This window comes from Haliotis rubra, unplaced genomic scaffold (genome assembly GCF_003918875.1).
Source record: "Haliotis rubra isolate DU_JTF1 unplaced genomic scaffold, ASM391887v1 Scf58, whole genome shotgun sequence".
Lineage (NCBI taxonomy): Eukaryota > Metazoa > Mollusca > Gastropoda > Lepetellida > Haliotidae > Haliotis > Haliotis rubra.
This window is the reverse complement of record NW_025767279.1, coordinates 2,905,053-2,926,459: the sequence shown is the minus strand read 5'-3', so window position 1 is coordinate 2,926,459 and position 21,407 is coordinate 2,905,053. Positions and strand designations below refer to the sequence as shown.

The 21,407-nt window shown below is 39.2% G+C and overlaps 1 protein-coding gene across 3 annotated transcripts; it reads right to left on the bottom strand.

Moving 5' to 3' along the window:
• Positions 1-2,367: 2,367 nt before the first annotated feature.
• On the bottom strand, positions 2,368-21,269 carry LOC124254726 (protein rolling stone-like). Of its 3 annotated transcripts, none has more exons than XM_046688569.1 (3): positions 21,134-21,269; positions 5,089-5,207; positions 2,368-3,992 (listed from the first exon to the last, which is right to left on the bottom strand). In XM_046688569.1, exons 2-3 carry the CDS (start codon positions 5,173-5,175, stop codon positions 3,183-3,185), a joined length of 897 nt encoding a protein of 298 aa, XP_046544525.1. In that variant the 5' UTR covers positions 5,176-5,207; positions 21,134-21,269; the 3' UTR covers positions 2,368-3,182. The 3 variants fall into 3 exon arrangements, with proteins under 3 accessions (XP_046544525.1, XP_046544524.1, XP_046544526.1); XM_046688568.1 differs by lacking the exons at positions 2,368-3,992; positions 5,089-5,207 and adding exons at positions 10,982-12,661; positions 15,746-15,892; XM_046688570.1 differs by lacking the exons at positions 2,368-3,992; positions 5,089-5,207 and adding an exon at positions 10,982-12,661.
• Positions 21,270-21,407: the final 138 nt, after the last annotated feature.

Below are 21,407 nucleotides of genomic sequence, written 5' to 3'. Positions count from 1 at the left end.
GAACTCGATTTCAACTCATTTAGTGTGGTTAAATGTACAGATATTCTAACAGTACATTAAAAATGTTCACGTCCCGATACCTATCAATACCCCCGAGTTATTCCAAGCAGCAGAAGTTCTCTGTTTGAGTGACAAGCAGTTATAACAGCTGAATAATCAATGCATTTCACACGTTTCACCTTGTCTGTCGTCAGTTGATCCTTCTTAAAGAACCATTACCACTTTCAGGGATTTTGTTTTGTCAAATTACGAGTTAAGAGGAAGACCTAGTGTTACAATTATCACCATAATTTGTAATTTGTTCACATCAGCTGCTTATGTTGCAGGTTGTGGCTCCATTTCATCCGTGGTAATATCGTATGGCTTCTACTACACCGACACCTTGTTCGTTCTCAACCAGGTTTGGTTTGGTTGTTGTTTAACGCCGTACTCAGCAATATTCCAGCTTCATGGCGGCCCAAATAAGGATGGAGTGGAACTCTGGTGTCATGTAATTTGAATCTTGATTCAGCTTCACGATTTGCTTTGTATTTTGGAGTTGTATCAGTTGTGTATAAGTAGAAAGTGTTCAAGGGATTTTTTTAATATTTTTTTCAGTATTCTTCAGCTGCTGTTACAATGCTTAAAGGTACAACATTTACATTTGGGACTATTAATGTGACAACTGTTATCCCAGCCAATGTAGGATTCCCATATTCCTTTTTTGGCGTTTTTCTTGCAAAATGTGTCCGAATTTTTTCTCTAAGTTTGGATGGAGAAGGGATAGTAAGTAACCTTGGTATCGATGTGCAGTAAATAATAGGCGTTTTTGCGAAGTTGAGCGAACATGCAGTAACAATAGCAAGCAGGTGTAGCTGACAGGTTGCATTGTGTTATCTTTGTCCCAAACACGAAAATACCATAGCGTAATTATACCATGTTTTTCCTTGTGCTTGAATGCATTTTGTTATGTAAACAGGTTTACCTAACTCGCATAGTTTCCGATTCAGTACACAATTTGTGAAACCTAAATATATCTATAATGTAATACGAGACTCAGTGGTATAGCGGCTTTACAAATTACCTGCCAGCGCAGTAGGCCTAAGACCACGGTATGCTACGTTGTGAAAAGCGTAGTTTTTATTACACTGCAAAGAAGACAATACTTCGCAGAAGATAACTGCGTTCTCGTGTTGACTGAGATCTAATTGTGCATAGTGGGGTATTGTGATCACGACCAAGCTGCTTTCTGTTACGCTCACCTGGTTGAATGTCTAGTGAGCTTACGTGGTAGCCAGCTGTGTAGGTAAATACCTTCTAGTAAATAACAGTGAGTGAATTTAGTTTTACGCCGTTTTTAAGCAGTATTTCAGCAATATCACGTCGAGAGACACCAGAAATGGGCTTCACACAATGTACCCATGTGGGGAATCGAACCCGGTTCTTCAGCGTGACCAGCAAACGCTTTAACCACTAGGCTACCCCACCGGCCCAGGTAAATAACATTGACACATCCCTTTGGACCCATCTACTGGAAAAGTTCTGCCAGCGATTGTCGATTACAACATGAGTTTTTTATTGTGAATGAATGAATGACAATTTATTTGCATGGCGCCTAATATCCAGGTTATTGCCTGCTCAGTGGCGCTTTACAGAAACATTACACAGTGATTAAAAACAGTGATGCTTAAAAAGACAGCAAAAGCTAAGATGATGAATCAGGGGTGGTCGAGGATTCAAAGCTAAAATATTGCCTGAAAAGGTGTGTTTTAAGTTTTTTCTGGAATGAATACCTTGATTTTAGGTGACTCGTTGCTGTACAGAAAGCCAATGCAACTCACGCAGGATTGGTGTGATTTCACAGTGCTTCCTCGAACCCGTGATGAGATGAGCAGAGCTGTTCTGTAGATGCTGTACGAGTTTGATGTTTGAGCTGGATGTTCCATAAAGCAGCGAGTTACAGTAATCAAGGCGGGATGTGATACTAGTTGCACAAGAGTTTTCAGACAAGCCACAGTCAGATATTTCTTGATGTTGCTGATATTGTAGAGACAGAAAGAGATCTCACGTGGGGTTGGAGAAATAAGGATGGATGAAACATCACGCCGAGATGCCGCATAGCTGAGCTGTCGCCATTGGGGTGTGTGTGTGGGGACCGTTGAGTCGTTGTTGCTGTGAGCCAAAAATCACGAATTCGGTTTTTTCGTCATTCATTTTCAGAAAATTGGAATAAACCCAGGAGCGCACCTCTTCGACACAGGTCTCTAGCTGAGTTTTCCGATAACTTAATTGGGATGCTTTTGCACTGATGCACACTTGGCTGTCATCTGAGTAAGTTAACCCCATCCACCCCAGGTTCAGAGCTTTCGTGAAAAAAATACTTATAAATACTTATTAACATTTATTGCTGAGCTGGTAGAGAGAAACTAGTATGCAAGAATGTAGAAGCTGTTTTTGAATTATTCCACTGGATTAATTCTTCCTTCCAGTAGTCACCTTTCACTTTATGCTGAGCAATATTCAAACACTTCTTTGATGGGCATTTTTGAAGTTCAGGTGATGAAGAACGATGATAATTCTATGGATATACAACTTCTTTATTCTTGAGAGGCGACGTTTCGAATTAGATTCTAATGTCGTTATCAAGCAACTGGTAAGATGAGGGTTACACGTCAGTGACGCAGTAGAACATTACGTCCTCTCCTCGTTCACGTTTGTCGGAAGCAATATGTGACCTATATTAGAATTGGAATTCTGTTTTATATATATCACGCCGTATCATTGAAGACTTGATTCTTGGTCTGTGATACTCTCTGCAAAAAGCATGCTTTATATCATAAACATGGTGTTATAAGACATTATCAAAGGATTACCGATACCGTCCTCATCAATGTGCGTATTGTCACAAACTTCTTCCAGGAAACATCCTGAACATGGCAAGAAATCCTAAGGAGACGATCCCCTCACGTTAAGCACTTTTATTAAATCCATGAGCACAGGTACTGGCTATCTTCTGGGCGAACTTGGAATCAGATCGATCAGTGGATTCGATTATAAGACACGACACTTCGCTGACGTGTCCCGGACCACTGAACAACATCACAGATATAATATATAAGGCAAACCCTATCGGTTAAGGCAAACCCTATCGGCAAGACTTGGACCTTCATAGTATGGTAATATCTCCCTATATTATTTATCGTTTAAACTCGAATAGGTTCTTGGTATTTTCTATTGTACAGATAAAGTTTAAGTTTGTAGATTCCAAGGTGAAGAGCATGGAGCAACGCAATGCCAATAATGGCACCAACCAAAACGCCAATTGTCAGTCCTGGTTTGTTCCAGTTCAGCACAATGCGGTAAATAACTCGACTGTGATCGGGCGCCCAGAAGAATACAGTAAACATTACGTAGATGAATCCAAAGATGAAAGGGTAAACTACGTGAAACATTCGCACTGGGCGTCCGTTGACGATGACATCGACGACGATGAAGACGGTGTTCAGAGCGTGGACGTTGATGTTGGAGAATCTCCCGCAGGTGACATCCTTCGGACAGATAACTGTGTAGTAAACGCCTGTCACAACGATCGCAAACACAAAAACAATATTGGAAAGTATCCATGATGCTGGAATGGTCACGTGTTTCAAGAAGTGGTCCCGGCACGTGATCCACTTGTTGCTGGTGTTGTTTTCAGAAATGTTGCTGGCGTCGTCGTTGACGATGTCGTTGGTGTCGGGTTGACCGTCCTGGTTCGAGGAGTCCTCATCACTTCGTCTATTCCTCACAGCAGAACGGGATTGCAGACAGTACACTGATACATGGTGAGTACATACGATGAGTGTGGACAGTAGGAAGTGGAGGAATACCGTACAGTAGGACCAGGTGGTGAGGAACACGCCGACATCGTACTGGAGAACAGCTGACTTGTACCACAGTGTGAATGCATTCAATGAGTAGATCGTCACTACCCCATAGAACACTGCGAGGGCTATGGACGGGCACCAGCTCCACTGAAACAAATCAATAATGGAATGATCATTTTTCAAGTAACGATACACCTTTTTGGAAAGGAGGTTTGTTTGTGAGTTCGTCTGTAGCTTCACGCCGCACTATTCCAGATATAAGGCGGCGGTCTGTAAATAGTGGAGACTGCTGAAGGCACTCGTGAAGGCACTGCTTCATCCCCATACCCATGAAGGCTCTCCTTCAAGCCCCTCATCCCACACTGCTTTATCCTCTCACCCCACTCTTCTGAAGGCTCTACTTAATTCCCGTCACGCCCCTGAAGGCCCTCCTCCACCCCCAACACCTCTGAAAGCTCTCTTTCATCCCCTTTACCCATCCCCCATAACCCCTGAAGTCTCTCCTTCACCCCCCACACACACACACACACACTCCACATCCACGAAGGCTCTCCTTCACCCCCACAACCCACACTCCTGAAGTCTCGCATTCGCCCCCTCACCCCTGAAGGTAATCCTCCATCCCCACAACCCCACTCCCTCCATTCACCCTAACATCCCCTAAATGCTCTTGTTCATCCCGGGGGTGGTGGGGGTGGGGGGTGGAGTTGTTCCCTCCCTCCTTACAATCCTTTTCATAACCCACACATTGAATAAAACGTGGGCAGTAACTCTAGAAAACCACCACGTGGTCTGTTACTGCTGGTAAATAATTCATTGGCGGCTGAGGTTCAGCAGTTAGGGATACGGGTTGGCTGTGACAGTGGGTGCCTTATGTGTCAAAGTATATTCTAACAAATAGAAGAGACATCATCATTTCAATAATCAAAGAAAACGCCCCTAAAAGCAGAATCTATTGCACGTTCCACCAAACATGAATTGCACTAATCCTGATAGCAATTATTCAGTGTACATATAAACAAACAAGGTCCCTGTACGAGAACAAGAACTGGGACCACATGTGACCTGTGACCTGTGCACGTGACATGTCATACCCGCGTGTATTGTTCTGGGTGTGTTATATGAAATAGATAAGGTCCACATCGGAAATTCACAATCCCCAAAATAACGTTAGTGGAGCTCTGATACATTTGTTAGATAGTGTATATAATGTACACGAATGTGGGTTATGTGACACTCTTACCTGTGATTTGGTGAAGGGTTCTATTTTCTCGGGGACAGGAGACAGTTGCCTCACAAACAAACGCAGCTTGCTCTGTACTTCAGCCATTTTGTTCAAACGTCAGTCACGGCAATATGCACCTGTGAATTGACATGACACGAGACCTTGAACGCTCAGGTATTTGAATAGGAAGGGGTTCTCACCTTCCATAGAAGTCTAAAGAAAGCGTCTCATGTTTACGTGTGAGTACACAGGTAATGTCACTCAAATTTATAAGAAGCCAGGACACGACTCTTCACTAGTTTCTCAAAATGGAATCAGCCTGAATTCATCCAAAACTCGGATTATAGGGTGAGAATTTTATGGTGTCTCTCCCGAGTTTTCAGGATAGCGATAATGGATTCTTAATGCTGAGAACTTGACCCGTATAATGTGAACAACTCCTCTCACTCTTTAACTCTATCCTGCTGAATTAATTTCAGCATACGGCGTTGTAAAGAGGGTGGGTGATTTCAAACAATTGTTCCGTCATTAAATAAGGGACAACTGAAAAAAATAATTTGCACATTAATACTAGATAGAGTGAATATTATTATCAAAAATTATCCTGATATTTTCAAACATACAGAGGTTAAGGCCAAAGCAATTAAGTTTTCTTGAATTTACCTGAATTACTTGATTGACAGTGGAGTGCGTTTCATATTATAGGAACCTGTATAAATCGTTAAATTAGCGGCAACCGATTTCAATATTCTTATCTCCGATATCGCATATTCAAATGAGTTTAAATTCGTATATTTGCATCTGCAAATATCAATGCGACGACAAATTAAAATCGTTTCTGAAAAATATATTCGACAACGTTAGTCGTAAACAAATCGTATTTTCGATGTCATCACATCTTTTATTCAAATGACACTATTAACTTTATTCCAACGTGTCAAGTCACGAAAATTTCAGAATATAACACATGATTTATGAATATTCACCAGTCCTAATTTCAAGTGTTAATGTTTAATATTTTCGACTCTAACCTACATAACGCAGGTGTTGTATTCCGTAACACGTACGAAAATAAATCATATAGCTATTTTAATCAGAGCAAAGTTTACACCACTTTCATGTATAAACCCTGGCGAAATTTGACGAACCGTTTCTTCTACAAGTGTTCCATTCATCATTTTCAGTTGAATATGACGAGAGAAAAACGAAAATTAAGATCGCGAAATCTAACTTCGTTTTGCTAGTAAGGGAAAAGGTCACCGGATGTCAAAGACAGATGTTGTCTACCAGAAATCTTTGTTGAATGTTAACAGTAAATTTGGAAATATGTGATCTTTCAAATCCAATTAATGCCTATTTAGTATGATTAATCATAGCTCATAGGAATACAACTTTGAAAGCTATACTTGCTGAGGCAACCAAATTATATAAATTTTGCTCCTACTTTAAGAACAAAAGATGTGCTGATTACCTGTTTTAATGTCTAAAATAAATACCGATTTTGAGTGAAATTAATTCACATAGACGATGAATATTTCTTGATTCCATTATTCCAAATTTTAGGAAATCCAATTACCATAAATATAGTTACCTACACTAGACGTGTTTTCATTCGTTTCAGTGAACTACAGGTCCTCCATGAATTGACATCTACAATTATCAGAATTGTCCATAGACACAGAACAATATTATGTGATTGTGATGACATACTGACATTTTATAATATCATCCCGTGTCAGAACAGTATTCGAAAAAACATCGACTGCGAAATCCATCACGACTTCGGATTTGTGGGAAAAAAGATCTTACGCACCGACGGCAATATTAAAGAAAAACAGTTTATACCAATTACCAGTAACCAAGTGAAGGTGATTAAAAAGTTAATTATACAATATATTTTGCATTACGGGAATCTGAATCTATTTAGAAAATGTATCAATGGTAGCTCTCCAACTCGTGCATATTTTACCTCGATGTGCTTCCGGTTTCATCAAGGGAATATACAGTTACAAATACTGTGATTAGTTTTTTATGATCTGCATTATTTAAGATATTGAATCGTTTTGTTAGGATGTATATAAGTTTAGATTCTGCTTATGAACTCGTATTTTCAAACATTCATCGTGTCTTGTCACCTAAACAATTTAGGCCAAGCGTGTCACCTACGGCTGTCAACAATGGCAATGTTAGAAGGTTTATAAACTCGCTAAATATGATACTTTTTTCACAAAGACATTAACAGTTACGTAATGAAATTATTTTTAGCGAAAATAGTTGGGATGACACAACTTTATGGATTATCAACTCCTTTATTCTAACAATAGCGACGTTTCGGTATAGGTTCTTATACCGTTTTCAAGCGTTTTCGTCGCTATTGTTAAAATAAAGAAGTTGATCATCCATAAAGATGTGTCATCTCTACAGAAGCAACTTCTAAATGCCACTCAAACAAAAAAAGAAAATAGTTGGATATATTAATAAGATGGGAATAGTGTTTTCGCTACCACGATGCATGTGGAGTTGTTTGTTTACCGCCCGTGATCGTTCCTATGCATCCAATCCGCGATTTATCATTGAGATTGTTTTAGTTTATGATTAATTAAACAAGCAGTTGCTATTTTTTAGAAAGTAGGGAACTTAAGTGTTTTCTCTCCACCAAGGAACAAAATTATTGAACAAATTGTAAAAGAAATGATTTCATTTTGAAGATAATATATTAGACTTAGTACCACTCGACATGAAGTGCCTGAAGTCAACAATGGCCAATGTTTGTGGCTGCGTGCGGAGAAATTTGGGAAATACATTTTAAATTCGCGGACTTTTCGTGTTAAGGTACATAAACAGTTAGTACTTACGGTTTTTATATTTAGTAAACTGTGAATTCATGCATTTCATACATATTTGAAACGTAAATCCTACTTTGTCAGTAGTTATTGTAAGTTTTAGTGTCATTATGCTGCTCTCCTGTCGAATGGGTTCGACAGCAGCATTGAGAGGCCGCACCCAGCATTACGCCAGCAATATCACGCCGCCTAGACCTTATATATATATTTTGAATAACATGCCATAATGTAATGCTTTTGAACCATATAATTTAAATATGTAAATATTATTATTCGTTGTCGGAAAAAGCGAGCCTTCAGACCACGCACCCCAATGTCACCCCAACCCCTACCGACCTAACGCACACACACACATACACAGTTTAGTTCTCTCCTACATGAATAAATGGACCGGGAGTGGAACACGTGTATTGGACAAAATCTCAGGAGTTGACACGAGTCGTGAAAGGATCAGGTGACTCTGGGTTTGGTGCCCGTGGTGGATCCTTGTGTTTCAGCACCAAAACGTTCACATCGGGCTTTTTACCCACGCTAAGCTGGCACGCCCTGCCAGAGCGACACATATATTGTTCCACATAAATTCAAAACGTACGTTTCACGCACTCAAATACACTTCACAGATTTGAATTCAGTGGGAAATTTCCAGTTTCTTTATGTCACCCACTATCATCTTAGACAAGGCAAAAGTACTGCAGAAAGATCTTTCAGAATTGGGCACATCGTAAATTTCGCCTTTTTCGTAATCGCGATTCACCTTGTTATTTTTTAGTACGTTTTGAAATGTAAAAAGAACGGATAATTATTTGGAGGATTGAATTTTTGAAAATAGAATATTAATTATCACGGAAATCAGTTTTTAATTAAATCAGCAATGGTAATAAAAATTCTGAAACGTCGCCGATAAACCTGGAATCGGTTAAGATGTTTTGGAAAATACATGAACACGAAAGCCCAAGTGAACTTTTCGCCATATTGGATATTGCATGGTGACAGATCGATCAGGAAGGCCGGTCATGTGACGCCTATTACATCACGTATATTTGACACTCAGTTGCGACAAGTACATCACTGAATTTCTTATACATCTTACAATTAAATTCCAAATGGTCTTTGTCAGCAAATCCAAGGGTCTAAATTAAATCAAATGAAACATTTTAGGCGTGAAAACGAGGACAAATGCAGGATTTACGCGGCGTAGCATTTTCTCAAATGTTCAGACATCTAAGGGTCTATTCGTAGCATGCATTGGGTAAGTAAGTTTAGAATTTGCATGTGACGTAGCAAGAAACAGGAAATTGAAAATAGATAACAACATAGTGATTTAATTGATATCAAATGAATTGTCAAAACGTTTCCTTGCAGCGTGACGCCATGACTCACGCAGAATGACAACGGTAAATTTCGGCATTTCTGACTTCTTCTCTTACTTACAATGAAAACATTAAAACCAAATAACAATAGACATTTAGAGTCTTCCTGAGTAGTTAACCCCCACATATTTATAGACACACGTTCCCTTGATCACAGGAACGCCCCTTGCAAAATCCTGCTTACCGACACTAGCGAACCCTCCATTTTGTTTGCAATCGGTCATCGACAGTGATGTCATATGTCAACATTGTTGTACATATGTTGCAATTTCTTTGAGGTGAAGGTCGGTTGAATAAGACTAAACATAATCACCCTATCTTGCTGCTTAAATAGTATACTATGTAATTTGCGTGGCGTTCAGATATTTTTTCAGGAAACTAATTTCATTATCTACCTTGCCCTGTTCAATATTATCATATGTGGATATAGGCTATACATTTTTATCTTGTGAATGTTTTTGTTTGTTTGAACAATATTTACATGAGAATTTGACACATCTAGCATAGTACACCATATTTGTAACATTTACACAAGTGTTAAAAGAGTGACTGGGTGAGTATGGTTTTACGCCGCTTTTAGCAATATTCCAGAAATATCACAGCGGGGGACACCGGGAATGGGCTTCACAGTGTTAACAGAAGAAACGTAGGCATAACTGCAACACATAGATCTACGTACATTAGCTCTTATGATGTGCAACCCGCCATAGAAAAGTCATATCTTAAAAAATATATTATAAATTTTCGTGTTTTGAAATATTCTTTTTCATTTACGTTGAAGTGAATCATTAAATAATTTTCCAACGTTAAAATACACAGTCAAACCCTGTAATTGTTTATCTATTTAGGACATTATTTAAATGGTACAACCAGTAATTACATGTTCTGCCGAAAGAGCGTCAAATTCTTACAAACAAATCGAGAAATGTTATACAATTAATGGAAATTAGAAGAGCTATATACTAATCAACATACCGTATTTCCTCTAATAAGCGCATGGGGCTTATTGTTCCAGACCCGGCGCTTATTAGAGCCCCCCGGCGTTTTTGCACTTACTGGGTGTTATTACCGTAATTGTTATTGAGCTGCTTTACCCCCAGCGCTTTTCAGATATTCCGGCGCTTAGTAGGGAAAATACGGTACCAATGACGTCTTCCTCTGACGTCGTAAAACACAATAAAGCAAGCTATGACGTCAACTTATTATAGATGATGTACTGTTTTCTGTAATTTCATTACAAGAAGAAGAAGAAGAAGAAGAAATGGAGTTTATTACTGTGTCACATGCTGAATTACAATTACATTGTTCCAGGGATTTAAAATCAGCATCCGGCCATATGGCCTGTGAGAAAAACATCACAGTTATATCTAAAAAATCACTGATAGTAAAGCCACACACACACACGCACGCACGCACAAACACACAAGCCCAGACATATACACAAACGCACACACACACATACAAAAGACATATATATATGAAGACATGGCTAATACTCTGTTAATAATGGCGCAAAAAATGCATGTACACATACAGGAGATTATGGGGATCTGAAAACTAATTTACATGCTGGATAGGGTAATCCAACTCGATTTTACGTGCTTTCTCATGTAATACCATATCATAATTTCTTATAAATTGTATTACTACCAAAACTTATCCGGTTACAGTGAGGATGTTTGTTTAGGAATAGTCTTCTTCATCGTGAACAAAACATCACGACAATACAGTGCCCGCAGCAAATTTGACCTGACGTTAAGCACTGCGTAGTACTGCCCCCTTATCTTTATACGGCTGTGACCTCTCGGTCGTCGTTTGACGTCATAGAGGAAATCCATTTTCGTGATTTATTGCAAGTAAATTTGCACATACAATGTATAACGTTATATATAAGTACATAAACCCATTTCACATATATCTGGAATTATTTTGTTCACTTTCTCTAAAGATGGCAAGTACAAAAAATCTTCGCACAGTGCTTTATCGGTGTCCGATGAAAAGCTGAGAAACTTACTGTTTATTAATGCACAACGCTGCTAAGTATTTGCTAAGTATATTGTTGACACTATGACTAACATAAACAGGTCATACGTTGAGTTAATTTGTTTTGTTTTTGGATTGCTTGTTGATTTACTCTGATTTCATCAGTTTTTCAAAGTATATGAAGGCGGTTTGTAAATGATCCTTGACCAGGTACTCAAATGGCAATCCAATGATCAACAGCATCTACCCAATTAATATACGCTAACATTTGTCAACCAGGTGAGCCAGTCTGACCACCCGTTAGTCACCTCTTACGACAAGCATGGGTTGCTGAAGACCAATGCTAACCCAGATCTCCTCGGGTATCGCCAAGATTGTAAACGTATGACATCTGTGTAAAACCCTTGTCACTCCTGACCACAAGAATAAAAGAGGATGTGATATATTGTATGAGAAGTACTGATAAGAATCTTTGTTCGCAGGTCAATTCAGACACTTTGGAAGCACGGACCTCTTTAACCTCGAGGTGTCAGTATTATAGTTTGCCTATTAACTCTCTTTACCGTATACTTTCCTGTAGATGTACAGCCTAAGTTGATAAAGACCAAAGTATACAACTTGCAGTATAAACACAAGCACAGATATGCCCAACAGTATACCAACGGTGGACCCGGGCGTGGACCAGTCCAGTATATATTTGTAAATGATGGCCTTGTCTGTAGCCCAGTAGATGAGGCTGAAGATCATATACACCGCAGCGTATGTCAACGCATGGATAAAATGTAGAATTCGGACAGGTCGCGCCGTGATGAAGGTGTCCACGATGACGAAGACTGTGTTGAGGCCATGGACGTTCAGATTTGACAGTGTCATTCCTGATGAAGGATCGTATAACGCACCGAAGAAGATCGACGTCACTATGATGCAGGTATCGGAGGTGATGTTGGCAAGGATCCAGGATATCTTGGAATACCAGGGTGTTGTATTTACGGGTTGAGCCTCACTGAAGTCTGGAGATTTGGATTCTGATTTTGATCCGCCAGTGCCTATCTCATTGTCAGTTTTAATGGCACTGTCTTCATGACTTTCCTTCCCCTTGTCGTGGTCGCTGTTAGTCGTAGTTTCACCGACGTTTGCGGAGGGGGCGTTTTCTGACGTTGGGTGTGTTTTGGTAGTCGTCCTGGTATGTATATGACATACAACAGCAACAACGAAAGCAATGAAGAAATGTAATGTAAGAACCAGGTATGACCAGTTGGTAAAGTACACCATTTGTTTGGACACGGGTTCTGTTGATGCTCCGTCGACTTCTGCCAGCGTGTAGATGAGGGCAAACAGTGTATATCCCGCCATCACTAGACGGTAAATCAGATATATTGGACGGGGCCATCTCCACTGAAAGTAGACATTTAAACATACATGAAGAGACTTTCAGTGTTTTCATAATAACGTCAAGTGTTACATGCAATGATAAAATAATGTTGTTCTATTCGCAGTATTACGAACAATGCCAATATAGATGAATTTATACTATTAGAATTTTGTATCCGATAATATATCATTTGTTACCCAGAATGTTTTCCAATTCGTTACTCAAATTGTTTCACAATTCGTTACTCAAATTGTTTTACAATTCGTTACACAATTGTTGTGTATGCTACACTGTATGGGAAAATTGAACATGTATAGTCTAATAAGCAACACTATCATACGTTACGAAATGAAAGTTTCAAAAGTGTCGAATGGTTTGCTTCCAACCCCAGTCAGAAATTCCCAGCTTAATCGTTCGTGGATGAGAAGTATGAACAGATGAGTGGCCCAGGTACATGTACGCCTAAAAAGTACAACACAATCTCCCAGGCGATAACGAGAAGTCCCCAAAGTGCATTCTCTGATCAATAAACTCGCCATCTAGTGCCCCATCTCACTGTGGAGACGCATGCATAAATTATTCTAGTGCATGCATATATTACTCTAGGTGCATACATATATTACTCTAGGTGTATGCATATATTATTCTAGGTGCATGGAAATGTTACTCAGGGTGCATGCATATTTTATTCTAGGTGCATGCATATTTTATTCTAGGTGCAAGCATATATTATTCTAGGTGCATGGATATGTTACTCAGGGTGCATGCATATTTTATTCTAGGTGCATGCATATTTTATTCTAGGTGCAAGCATATATTTCTCTAGGTGCAAGCATATATTTCTCTAGGTGCATTACTCTTGATCTATGCACATAACACAAATGATAACATCCTTGGTTAAAGAAGACCGTTCAACATTGACTGTTGGGAACTTCAAATACACTATTATTAACGCAGGCTTGGGGGACACATTGTTTGGCTGGCATTTCTCGGGGGGTTGACAGATGACAAAGTGGACTCCGTTATACACTAACCTCCCCTTAAAAGCTAAGACAGACATCTTCTCTACAGTCGCCAAACGAGCCTTCTACCTTTCTCCTGCTGTGGGCGGTTCAAGTGTACCATCTGAATAATTTAATACGGTTTAGTTGGCCTCTTATTTACTTGGCTTCCATTGTGCGTTCTCTGGTTACAGTATAATCCTTTTGTTGTTATAAGGTAACCTACAGTCTACCATCGTTACTTCCTCGTACCTATGATAATTTTTAAAGTTACTCCGTCATAAACATTCTGTACCATGTTCTACACTCATGCTTGCTTGACAACGGTATATACAGATCTATACCTAAACGTCGCCATTGCATCATAATGAAGATGTTATCCATAGAGTTTTACCTATATTGACGCACATATAGGTTTCTTGTTGACCAAGTACTCGTGCTGCTGTGTGTGTCACGACAACAAACATTGGCCGCACCTATTTATGCATAAAGTCCAGTACTTTTTGTGTACTTTGCAGTACTACAAAACATTCACCCATTTCTCGGTGGATTTAAGAAATGACTTTCGAGATTGTGTGAGATCATTGGTGTATAAGCCCGAGTGGGTGTATAAATCTTTGGCTGATTTTGCATGGAGACGACGTTTTAGTGTTATGTGGTGCAGGAAGGCGATATGTTAGTGTTACGTGTTACAGGAAGGCGATGTTTTAGTGTAACATGTTACAGGAAAGCGACGTTTTATTGTTAAGTGTTGCAGGAAGGCGATGTTTTAGTGTTAAGTGTTGCAGAAAGGCGATATGTTAGTGTTACGTGTTACAGGAAGGTGATGTTTTAGTGTTAAGTGTTGCAGAAAGGCGACGTTTTAGTGTTACGTGTTACAGGAAGGCGATGTTTTAGTGTTAAGTGTTGCAGAAAGGCGACGTTTTAGTGTTAAGTGTTGCAGAAAGGCGACGTTTTATTGTTACGTGTTACAGGAAGGCGATGTTTTAGTGTAACATGTTACAGGAAAACGACGTTTTATTGTTAAGTGTTGCAGGAAGGCGATGTTTTAGTGTTAAGTGTTGCAGAAAGGCGATATGTTAGTGTTACGTGTTACAGGAAGGCGATGTTTTAGTGTTAAGTGTTAGAGGAAGGCGACGTTTTAGTGTAAGCGGTTACAGGAAAGCGAAGTTTAAGTGTTACGTGTTACGGGAAGGCGACGTTTTAGTGTTATGTGTTGCAGGAAAGCGAAGTTTTATTGGTAAGTGATACAGAAAGGCGAAGTTTTATTGTTAAGTGTTGCTTGAAGGCGTTTGTTTTGGTGTAGTCAATTTTGACAAAATATTATGTTTTAGTGTTGGGAATTGGGAATTGTGATGGGTATTTGCAGGAAGGCAACCTTTAAGTATTGCCATGAGTATGTGCAGGAAGGTGAATATCGTTGTGCAGTATAACATCGGGAATATACAGTACCCTTGTGTTACTGCTGTTGTCTGCCTTTAACACGACCCTACGAAGGCCTAAAATAAAACTCTTCCACCGCTCATTGTCCTTTGGGCGGGGAAAAATAAGCAGGCAGGAAAAGCCACTTGTGGACATTGTTGTAAACATCCGATAAATAATCGTCATAACACCCGCGTGTCTTAGATACCTACATTGTACATGTATTTATTGATAGTGATTAGATATTCTGTAATGTACTGTAGAGTTCTTATGCATTGACTCCCTTAAGTGGCATTTAGAAGCTGGTATGTTGAAATAGAACACTTTTGTGGATAGACAACATAAAAGTGCTCCACTTCTTATGCATTGCACTAAAAATTGTGACAATAAGGTTTTACACCCACAGTATTGTTATTAACGTCAGTTGGGGAGGGGGCGGAAGCGTTACTGTTGGGAGTAAGTTTGTTTTTATTGTTTTGTTTGTTTGATTTTTTAAATTATTAGTATTTTTGTCACTACTGATCATTCTGTTTTCTTGCCAATACTTCTGTCTTTCCACGTTTACAAACTTCTCATCCATCACTGTAATGTTATAATTCTAACAATGAAATCATTTCATTTGAACAATATTTAAATTATATTCATGTTTCATTTGAAAGTGTATAAATATATAGCGTATCTTACCTGAGAGATCCCAAAGTATTCAGGGTGATGAAAATTCAATCCGAAATTACACAGACGAAACTCATTCCGGACGACAGAACACATCGTGGTGCATTGGGCAATCGGGGTGACTGTGTTTGATCATGGGGTGGTATAATCGATCATCAACTGTGACATGAAATGAACAATATACCCCACAAGTCACATGCGCAAAAGGGACCAATATATGGAGCATATTAAGCACGATGACAAACAATTCTATAACAGAGGTTAATGGTTGTTAAAGTGTTCAGTTGAAGAACCCGGACTACTCGATAAGTGTTCTTATGTTGGCCGTGCTCTACAAAAGGGACCAATATATGGAGCATATTAAGCACGATGACAAACAATTCTATAACAGAGGTTAATGGTTGTTAAAGTGTTCAGTTGAAGAACCCGGACAATTCGATAAGTGTTCTTATGTTGGCCGTGCTCTACATTCGTCTCTCATTGCACCGTTCTCGTCGATATTGTAATGGCAAACAGATGGTACCCTTCCAAGCAAGTTTGTCAGATATGGAAAGGGAATTATTCTATAGCATTGGTAACGAATGATAATGTATTTTCGTTCATTATGACAGTGTTTGATGGTGTAATAATGGCACATCCTATTACTTAGTCAAAGGATGTCAAGTAAACCAGTAATGTTTATTTAATATATTGGTAAATATTGTAAATATTCTGCATAATAAATGACATTACGTGTAGATAATATGATGACAGCTTCCAATATCGACGAATTCATTTCGTTGATTACAGTCATGTGCATGTGTAATTTTAAAGGTTAATGAAAACGGGGTGAAAGAAGCGTCAAGCAAGCACTTACTCATTATGAAGTCAATATTGTACAATCGTCTCCGCTTTACGCAGAGATTTGAGTAGATCTGTCGTTTCTGTGTCATATTCAGTGAGTCAGTGAGTCAGTGAGTGAGGATTTATAGTCACATCGGCAATATTTCAGCCATATCGTGACTTTGAAAAGTTATGAACGGACTATATTGAACACTCATGAATGTATAGTGTTTCCATGTTCAGTGTTGGTGAATTGATTTTCTTCAGGAACATTCGAGTTCGTGTTGGCGAGGTTGAGATGGGATGTTATATTTTGATGAGTTAAAGTTTTATTACAGTCACTGTAATCCCCAAATGTAAATTAAGACGGTGAAACGTCGTTAATAAAAGCGACAAATTCTGACCATATCATTTGGATGTGTTTATCAGTAATTCAGTTTCAAATCGTTACGGCACCAGGTGTTTTCGAAAAAGACAAGAGTATCCTGCACCGTCGGTGGTACCGAAAATAGTACAGCTCAAAGAGCCGTGCAAGGATCGAGATATCACTGGTTCCGTTACGACGATAGCGCACGCGAGGTCGCATTTGTTTCAGCGAAACATAATGGAAATTAAGATGAGATTCCTTGGTATTTGTTTGTATTGTTCACACTTCATACATTTTGAGTAAATTGTTTTACTCTTTCTTTTGTTAAACTCCGTTTTTGTATTGATTGGTCGACATGAAATAGGAAGCGAAATACTGGAGGGAGAGTACATACATTAGTCCTTCATAACACAGTTGGAGTGAGTGAGTGAGTTTAGTTTTACGCCACACTCAGCATTATTCCAACTATATGGTGGCGGTCTGTAAAAAATCGAGTCTGGACCAGACAATCCAGTGATTAACAGCATGAGCATCGATCTGCGCAATTGGGAACCGATGACATGTAACACAGTTGGAAGAGATTTCAGGAAACTGACGGGTACCCACTGACACTTGCTGGAGTCGTTGCACGATGACAACCCGACAACAGATTATTTCCTGTGCCCATTCCTGAGTGAGAGAGTGATTATGGTTTTGGCAATACTCTTGCAATATTCCACAATATCCGATATCAGGGATACCCGAAATGGGCTTCACACATTTTACCCACCTGGGGAATCGAACACGGGACTTTGGCGTGAAAAACCGGAGCTTTCTAAAAAATGTTTGAAACCTCTCTTACACCCCTGTCATGTGTACATGTTATATATTTCCCAAACTTTATATTCTCCAGACTCCTAATAGTAACCTTTTGAATGCGAAGACATTTGCGCAACTGTGGAATAACAGAACAAAGTATATTTGGTATATTTTATCATGTTATCATACACGCGCAGCACAATCTCTATATTTTACTCAGCTTGGGAATCGAACCCGGGGCTTCGGCAACACTTTAAATACTAGAATCAATGAAGTGAAGGTGGGTAGATTAATGTAATGTGAAGAATGTGAATGGTTTAAGAGTGTTCAAATATATTCTATTTCAGACTGAAGGGTCAACTGGCCATTCACCAGTCTTGAGGTCAGACTTCTAACCGTGATATCACATGTTTGTAAGTCACATAATAACAGGGCTTTCAAACAAAAAGATCAAACAAATAGATCAAACAAATAGATTGAAGATCGATGATGAGTTCAATTAAACAAAAATCAGCTTTGCTGACATTTAAGAAGGCGTTACCTTCAAGCACGTACCCCATTAGTCTAAACAAGTACTACAGCGGTTTATGATCTTGTACATATAGGGTCCTAGCTACGGAATTTCGTTTAGTGTTATACCAGGGAACTGGATATTTAACAAAACACTAGCTATTAGTGAAGAGAAGCAGGGCACACGATTAATAATGTGTCTTACAATGCACATCATATACTTGTAAGTACAAATCCTATTGTGCAGGGATAGTAAGAGTAGGAAACACAGTGCAATAATATACTCAAAGCCAAAAGTAACTGTGACGTGGAGTTTTGTACACCCACAAAACGTTATATGGATTTTATATGAACTGGGGAGAGTGGTGATGATAGAGAGTGTGAAAATTAGTGTAACCATTAGGGCTGCAACGATTCACCCAGACCGCGATGCGATTACGATATTGGACCATCGATTCGATCATATTCAATTAGATTCTCCACACAAGTAAAAACATCAGATTTCATTTAACTCCCAGAGTCGGCTTTTTCAGCGTGAAAATCCATATTCAACTTGGCGATGTCTATTAACAAGATTTCTCATTGGATAATTAGCCTGGCGTCAACCAATCACGTTTCGACTTATTTCAGCGCTCGAAATTGCTCGATTTGGAACCAAAATTACGTTCTCGCTGTGTGGAAATAATTTAAATAGGTATTCAAATATCGAATCGAAATAGTGATAATGGTTATCGAAAATCAAAACTCAGGCGTCATATTCGATTTTCGCGAACCGAATCGTTGCATCCCTAGTAACCGTCATTGTTATTTCTTGTTTTGGCAAGAAATAAGGAACATTCAAGGAATGTTCTCTACAAAAGGGCATACACAATATTCGAAAGTGAAATTTCAGGAAATTTTAAATTAAAGTTTGGTCGTTTTCATTTGATTTCACCACGTCACCATTAAGGAAGACTGGCAGTTGGCAAACTCGAGGAATGTTCGATTCTGTCATCTCACAGTATGATATCATGTCAGTGCAACGTTCACAGGAACACCATATCAACTGAACTGTCAAGTCAGAGATCGGCCCCGTAGAGTTGTCCACTAGTGACAATATATAGTTTTGATAGAAACGGATAATTTCTGTTTACTGAAACGAGCCCCAGTGAGAGGGGAGATTCACTACCTGAGTAAATGTGGACTAGGAGTTTTGAGCAGAACAAGTACCCGAGACTCTATACATGCTCGTCATATGAGCGAAATATTCTCAAGCACGACGTTAGACCCAATTTCACCTCACCTCTATACATGCACGCACACACACGCGCACACACACGCACGTACGCGATCTCTCTCTCACACACACACACTCGCAAACGCTTGTGCTGGTCAAAACTCCTTTGTGGACACAAGATCATTCAATACTCTTACAATAGTTCTTCAGACGTATTGAAAGAACACCCGAGTTTTCATAACGTTACACAAATCTTTAAGTTAACATTACCTGGTCAACTATAGTACTATGAACGTTACATTATTTTGGCAAACTAAGAAAATACCAGTAAGTTAGTTATCACCATTCTGAGTATCTGTTTCTGCAACAGGTGTGTTGTTTTACGAATACCCAAACACTTAAGATCGTTTATAATACATAACAATCTTCGATTGTGTCAAGTATAACAGTTTGGCTTCATCAACAGAATATTTGACAACAGAATCGACAGAATCTGAATACAGCATCAATAGCAGCTGTCAATGTGTGGAGAAAAAAGTTAAGATAAACGTACTTTCTCTGACTATATAAATATTTTGTTTTTGAATATACACATCTGCATCTAAATACTTATAAAAATACCTACAGTTATCTAACTGTACTATATCATGCAAGGTCCCCTCTTTTAAATAGTTAAATATCTTTGTAGGGAGAGATATGTACATAGTATGCCTGTTTACCAATCTAAATTCTTTTGCAAAACATGTATTGTTTAAATATATGTCTCGTTATTTGATTTACTTGGCGATTGAATTGCAGTCTCAATCTCCATAGACTATCCGACACACGTTGTATTGTTGTCATTACATTAGCAAGCCTAACGTCGCCGTATTGCTGAAACAATGCCGACACGACGTCAAATTTTAACTCACTCACACAGTAGGTCTAACGGTTTTCTATGACCACCAAACTTGCAGCTGAGCATGCAGTGCAATTATCAGGCGTTGTCAAGCATTGTATTGTTTGATGTCCCACATTTCAGTTATTTTTAAGTCCCAGGGTACAGAATCCTTCAGTCATAATTATATTGACACGTAATACGTACAGTTATACAAATTAGCAAAGTGCTTCATTGAAAAATGTCACTAAAAATCTGAACACCGAGAGCAGGGAGATCATGTAATTCCGTTTCAAATTCCTTAACCTTAACGTTTACTGCATAATATGTGTTAACACAAGCTGTTACAGCATTGAAAAATGAGTCCGAGTTGAAACATGAAAAAACATTGATTTTAGACAGATAAATCCGAAGGTTCACATGAATAATGTCTTAAACATGGCCGAACCCACTCGGTATATTTACGGTAGGACAAAGCAGGTGGCAAGTCTGACCTATATGCTAGACAAGCGGTTGTAATTCAAGCAATGCAAGTCACTGTAAATCGGTATTACGCTTTCTTATCGAATCTTAGGCCTGAGCCAGGATAGGTGAAGTAGTACCATCAAATCTGTAGCGTGCCATACGTATGTGTACGTAAAACGGACGTACGAATGACCATGGTAGTATACACTGTGCAAACAAGCCACTCGTGATCACGGGTACACCCTGTTACGACATGTTAGAATGTGCGTGGTACAACTGCACTACCCGTTTCGACGTCAGTTATAAGGACATTTATTCTGTGAAGTATATCTGGGTTACACTAACCTTTACACTATCGTGGGCGTGTCCTGTCTCAAGGCTGGTCTTATCTCGAACCTTAACAGCAGTCGAGGACGGGACGACGAGATGTGAGATCTGTTATATCCTATCCGGATACAAACAAGGACTTGTTGCTCCTCAATTTACATGGAAGAGTTGTCTGCCTTACGTAAACAGTGATTATTACGGAGTGGCGGGTGTCCGTTTGGGAGTTCAAATCCATGATTCGTCCACCCTTGTTTCAAATGGAGACTCCACGAGTAGTGCTGTTATCTAATGG